This window comes from Ascidiella aspersa, chromosome 1 (genome assembly GCF_963924565.1).
Source record: "Ascidiella aspersa chromosome 1, kaAscAspe10.2, whole genome shotgun sequence".
NCBI classification, from domain to species: Eukaryota; Metazoa; Chordata; class Ascidiacea; order Phlebobranchia; family Ascidiidae; genus Ascidiella; species Ascidiella aspersa.
The window spans coordinates 4492415-4498414 of record NC_139447.1 but is presented as its reverse complement, the minus strand read 5'-3'; the positions used below and the strand labels follow the sequence as shown (position 1 = coordinate 4498414).

Here is a 6000-nt window from a genome sequence, read left to right as displayed (position 1 = left end):
TCAACAGGTAAAAATAGGAATAAAGCACGGTAGTGCGAAAGTATGTCAAAATTTCAATACAAATTATCTTTAAAAAGTGGCACTGATTTCCGGATTTAGAAGTGCATAGTAGAGTAGACAAATATCGGTTATTAACAAAGACCAAGCAAAATGTTTTGCTGTTACGTTTATTCGGTATGAATGCTTCCCACACCAAAAAAAACAGTATCATGTCATACACATAGGGGTCTAATCGCATAAAATCTGGAACTATAGTGACAGCATGTTCTTATACTTGTCGAACATTTTTCTAATGAAAGGAAAAACGCTTTTTAAACTAACACTTTTATTTGGGAACTAACTATTTTTTTTTAACTTATAGGACCCTTTTACACATCTGAGTTAATTAATAGGTTACAAATAGCTACGGCGTATGGTGTTTTAGTTAAAAAGTAAGCAAACTATTGTTAATAAAACACGGTGAAATTATTTCCTAAATTACGATTTTATCAAGGTTTTTAGAATACATTTGATGTATTTATTTTGTTACTGCATAAAAAATACTTAAAACACTATTTTTCAGGTCAACCGAATTAAACAAAAAAAATTGAAAAATTCCACAACAAATTCATGTGCATATTTCTATCCTTTAAGTTTGATTTTTAATTGTTGAAACACAAAACTGCAATCAAAGACGAGAGAAACAGAAGCAGATTGAAAGAAGTAATTTGTGCCCCTGACGTGGTGCTTAGAGTTGTTGTACTTACAGTTGTTGGACTTGTCGTGACTAAAATCATTAAAAAAACACATTAATTTTTTTACAATATTAAATATATAATTACGATAATGCTGTTTTTTTTTGCGGCGTATAGCTATGTTTTTTATTAGTTTATAATTAAAAGAGTTGGCTTCATTGCTTTGTATTCCACTCATCCGTGTTACAAAAATCCAGTGTTTTAATGACTTGAGTCTTAATTAGGTCACTTTCCCAATGACTTGATTTAAAGTATTTTGGACAAATGACTTGGATTACAATTATGGAAAACTGGGTTATTTATCTTAATTTTTCACATAAAATAGTCAGCTTGCTATATGTTGCGTTCATGATACTTTTTACTTAAGTTATTTCTAAGAATCGGGCGAGTTCACCAGGATTACTAGTTTAAAGTTTTATTTTTATAACTATGACATGAAGTTTGCGGGGACTTGACATTTTTAAGGGCTTGACATGAAGTTTGCTTGGTCTAATAATAAATTTACTTATATTGCACCTAATATTTTCTTTATCTTCCACCTAATGAGCCCCATTCGTCGCCCTAAACCTATAAAATATGTGAAATTACCACTGTATTGTTAATTTGACATTTTTAGACCGGTGCACGTCATAGTTCTCTAAAATCAGCCTCCGCAGAATGCGAAACCGGATCAGCTTTGCTGCGAAATGCATGAAATAAACAAACCTTGGCAGTTTCCAGTCAAGCAGACTTTTTCGGCTGTACTGCTTCTGTTGGTGAAATGATATTGTACGACCGTTCCGTTGACCGGTCCCTGGGCGTAGAGTAGGTAATACTGCTTTCCTTGATATTGAACTGCAGTGCTGATGTCAATTGTAAAGTTACAAGAAAGCATCCCGTTAACGTTGGACATTGACGAGCCTTCCTTCGAGGTGATCTAATTAGAGAGTAAATTCTAATTAACGCCAAAGCCAAGCAACATGCCACAACAAAAATATGCGTAAAAGAGTTTCGTACAGATGTCCGATTATGTCCGATTAAACCCTCAAGCTGATAGATCAGTGTCAAAAGTATTTGATATCACTCAAATCAGAGGATGTATTTAAATTGATAAACTTTTCGTAAGCTGTTTATTAATAATCAGCATTTTTTATTTATTTTAGGTCTTACTATGGTTACATTTAATTTGGCGAAATACGCATAATATGCTTTGGAGCAGATGGTTAAAGGGTTTTAGTAAGACGTAGTAAAAATATTAGGTTGTATTTTGAACGTTTCGAATATCTCTTTATTCATATTCAACATCAAGTATTGAAAATGGAAACAATGCTACCTACTTTGATATTAGTACTATACGTTCTACCTAAAATAAAAAAATTTTTTTTCAATATATCAAGTAAGCTAGAGCCTTTTTAAACATTCTAATCGTCACCCGCTTTTAATTTTTAAAACAATCTGGACGCTTTTAAGTTTGACAGTGATCAACACACATGCCATTATGTCTTTGTTTGTTTGCGTCATGTTTAAACCAATTTAAGCCGATCCCCGAGATTGCCAAATACGTAAAACCGTGTTGGATTTTGAAACAGAATCCATATTTGTCGGCACAAACATCTGTAACATTTAGTAATGATTTTATATTTTGCCCGCTCATTGAAAGGCACAATAAATATATTTCACACTCTCAGCGTCACATATGTCATGACTGATAATAGAGAGCAGTTTAAACTACATATTACACAACATTAACTGACACTTCATTTTATCAAATTCAGTTTTGGAATACCGACACCACAAAAAAGACAGACACATACTAAATAAATAAAAACGTTCGAAGGGTATTTTGTATCAGGTTGTTAAGCTGAAATTTGCTTTAGGGTTTAAAAGTTTAGTTACCTTGGACCTAAAAATTAAGAAATTTTGACCTGAAAAATTAAAATTTTGACAAATTTTGACCTAAAAATAATTTATTTTGACAAAATTTTGACCTGTTGGAAATGCATTGATTTAAATAACCTAAGCGTCGTTATTCACGCGTTTTTTATACCGTACATATTGCTCTAATAAAGATATAATACGGTTAAAATGACTTTGAATGACTTTTGAATCAGCATTAATTTTAAGATAAATTTCAAACCTAACGACCAATTTAAAAAGCTGACTTTATTTTTTTTTTAATTTTGTAAGCAATTTATGTGCAAATTTATTCGATTTCGACTTAAAAATTTTTGACAAATTTTGACCTAACGTGTAAATTTTGACAAAATTTTGACTTTTTTTAACAAGTCAAAAAATATTCGCCCTAATTATAACCCACTATTTTTTATAATACCTTTCGAAATCACTGTTTGCTTATCACGGCTAAAATTCCTATATTAGTGTGCTATCAGGTCGGCACCGAAACCAGCCTACTATCGGACGATTTCGAAACTACCACTTGCCATCCGGTACCGTCTCCGATCTGACATTCATCTAATCATAACTAATAAATTGTAATACAAAATATGTTGAAAGTTCTAGAACAGGGGTTCCCAACCTGTGGTACGCGTACCACTAGTGATGTTAGTTGTAAGCTGAAAATAGATCAAAATATGAATCGATAAAATTAAGTGTTTTGCAAGAAGTGGTACGCATGACACTACAGAGCGTCCAAGGGGTACGACATCGTAAAAAGGTTGGGTATCCCTGTTCTAGAAGAATAGCAGCAATGTATTTATAACTCCTTGAGATGTCGTAAGAAATAATACAACTGCATTAAACAAATTAAAACATGACGACGACTATTCTGAAAATTTTCATCAAGGTTATTGTGCGTAAAAATAAAGAATACATTTTAAATTAGTCAAAACTTTTTACCGACGCAAACAAAGTCTTTCATTTTAGCAAATCTCCCTAATATAAATAACGTTAAGTATTTTACTTAAATAAATAGGAAAGCCAAAGTAAGGTGCGCTTCGTGTGTCAAAGTCTACCAGAAATGCCACTTTGCATATAAAGATCGCCATCACTTACATTTTCACCAAATTGGGGAATGGCGTAGCCTGTCAGGGTTGCTGCGTGTATTGAAAACTGCTGGCCACCCGTCGTCATACACACGTAAGTTTGGTCAGATGGACCCTAAACAAATGCAAAATGCGATATTAACTAACAACTAAGTGAATAGTCACTATATATATTTTTTTTTTATATTTTGACGAACATTATTATCGCCACTTAGCATTGGAAGTTTAAATTTCTGTATAGATCTCTTTGACGTGTTAGACGTTAAAATCTAAACAAAAAATAGTATTGTAAACAAGTCATTTTGAAATGAAGTCCCAGTCAATTCATTTATCCAAAAGACTTTAGTCGAATCAAATGGTTTTCTTTTGTATGTTTAAGTCAAGCCAAGTCATTTAAAAATACTAATTAGGTGTAGGCTACTTACCACTTAAGTGCACTTACGTCAAATCATTAAAAGCCATTACAAGAGTGCTTTGAACCATGGTTTCTTGGACTATGAATCCCTTAGGCACAGCATTCGCAATAACCTTGTGCTTATTTTGCTTACAGAGTATAGAGCAGTGTTGTAATGACTTAAGCCATTGACTTGACTTTAGTGCACTTAAGTCACTGTTTTCAAATGACTTGACTTGACTTAAGTCCTTTGACCAAAATGACTTGACTTGACTTAAGTCTTTTCGACAAATGACTTGACTTGGACTTAAGTCATTTTGTCAAATAACTTGGGATTTAATGAAGTTTTTTTCATTAAAATTTATCTCAAGTTTTACACATTAAACACTTTTATTGCTGTATATTGCGTTTGTGTTATTTTTTAGTTAAATTGTTGCTTGTAATCGGACGAGTTTACCAATTTAAATAGTTTAACAGTTTACTTTTTTGTCAATGACATGACTTAAAATTGACTTGCTCTCATAATGACTTGACTGGGACTTGACTTGGACAACCGATAACTTGGACTGGGACTTGACTTGTTATTTTTGCAAAAGACTTGACTTGGACTTAAGTTATTTTTCAAATGACTTGACTGGGACTTAAGTCATTTCAAAATGACTTGTTTACAACACTGGTATAGAGTATAGAGTGTTACCATTAATTTGTCGTCAGACAAGGCGACTGAAATGTATCCTGTTCCAGTTCCCATTAGCATCACTTTCAGCGCTTGGCTCAAAGGTTGCCACTGAACTGTACCACACGATCCACATTCCTCCACAATCCATTGGCCACTGCCATCAGCGTTGATTGTTACTTCGTTTTCTCTTTGGGCGGAGTTCTACGCGAAAACAGGAATTTGGATATGAGCTTTATTCAGCCAAACCAGTTAAAACGTAAAAAAAAAGCCAATGAAAACTGGTGTTTAAGAGTAAAACTAAAATCGCGTTGAAATACAAACTGCAAAGATTGCCGTATTAGCCAAACATCATATTGTTGAAAAGTCATTGAGCTAGCCTAGCATGACGCCCATTAACTCTAAGAGGTGTCATTCACTTCATAATTTACCATATGAATAAATTCATGTAAGCATTTCAGCATTAAGTGAAATAAGCAAAAACAATGCGTTTATTTTGAGAAGGTAAAAAAAAACTTATATATTACCATTTACTACCCAAGGGAAAATAGGTTCTAGTTGGGCGTAAAGTCCATAAAATTCCCGTTACCTGTTGGTATAATTTCAGGTCGACAGAACGTTAATTATTTGGTTGGCAGAATTTTCGTTTATCATTTATAAGCGTCGCAATAGCAGTAACCCAGCTCTAATATTACATAGAAATGACGTATAGGCTATTGTACAAATCGTTCGACACTGTATGGCCACTGATTTTTTAACTTTGTGGGCGCAAGAAAATTTAAAATTATATATTAAATTAGCAATTATGGTTTGTAGATTAGGTACCATACTACGCACGTCGCATAAAGGCTCGAAAGTTTTAAACTTAAAGCTGATTACCACAAAAGATAAAAAAATTAAGAACATTCGTTTAAACACGGCACGTCATGACAGTTATAAATTTAAGTCTTCGAAAGGATTTTGGGTGTTGTACCCTTTTATCTGCTGTATTTTAATAAATGTATACATGAAATCAGTCGTTATGGTAAAATTTCATTTCGATTTTTTTCAAAAGCCTCTAAAAACAACTACAAGGCCTAAAAGCTAACCTGTTGTGTTTCGTCTTGTGCGTTGCAAGTTAATAGCAACGTCGCTCCGAAAAGAAGAAAAATCGAGTTCATTTTTTTGCAACTTTTATTGTTTTCAACTACAAAAAAACATTTTTATTGAAGGCCT

General features: G+C 33.0%; 1 protein-coding gene across 1 annotated transcript; it reads right to left on the bottom strand.

Moving 5' to 3' along the window:
* Nucleotides 1–229: 229 nt before the first annotated feature.
* On the bottom strand, nucleotides 230–5966 carry LOC146166657 (uncharacterized). Its single transcript, XM_083390908.1, has 5 exons — nucleotides 5874–5966; nucleotides 4807–4989; nucleotides 3726–3830; nucleotides 1440–1650; nucleotides 230–766 (listed from the first exon to the last, which is right to left on the bottom strand). Exons 1-5 carry the CDS (start codon nucleotides 5943–5945, stop codon nucleotides 642–644), a joined length of 696 nt encoding a protein of 231 aa, XP_083247034.1. The 5' UTR covers nucleotides 5946–5966; the 3' UTR covers nucleotides 230–641.
* Nucleotides 5967–6000: the final 34 nt, after the last annotated feature.

What these genes read in the sequence shown, in the direction of transcription:
- LOC146166657 (XM_083390908.1), bottom strand. Translation starts at nt 5,945, where the DNA reads ATGAACTCGATTTTTCTTCTTTTCGGAGCGACGTTGCTATTAACTTGC. An exon ending in TGTCTGACGACAAATTAATG is followed by an intron (nt 3,831 to 4,806) that starts GTAACACTCTAT and finishes GCATTTGTTTAG; the next exon opens with GGTCCATCTGACCAAACTTA. An exon ending in TTCCCCAATTTGGTGAAAAT is followed by an intron (nt 1,651 to 3,725) that starts GTAAGTGATGGC and finishes CTCTCTAATTAG; the next exon opens with ATCACCTCGAAGGAAGGCTC.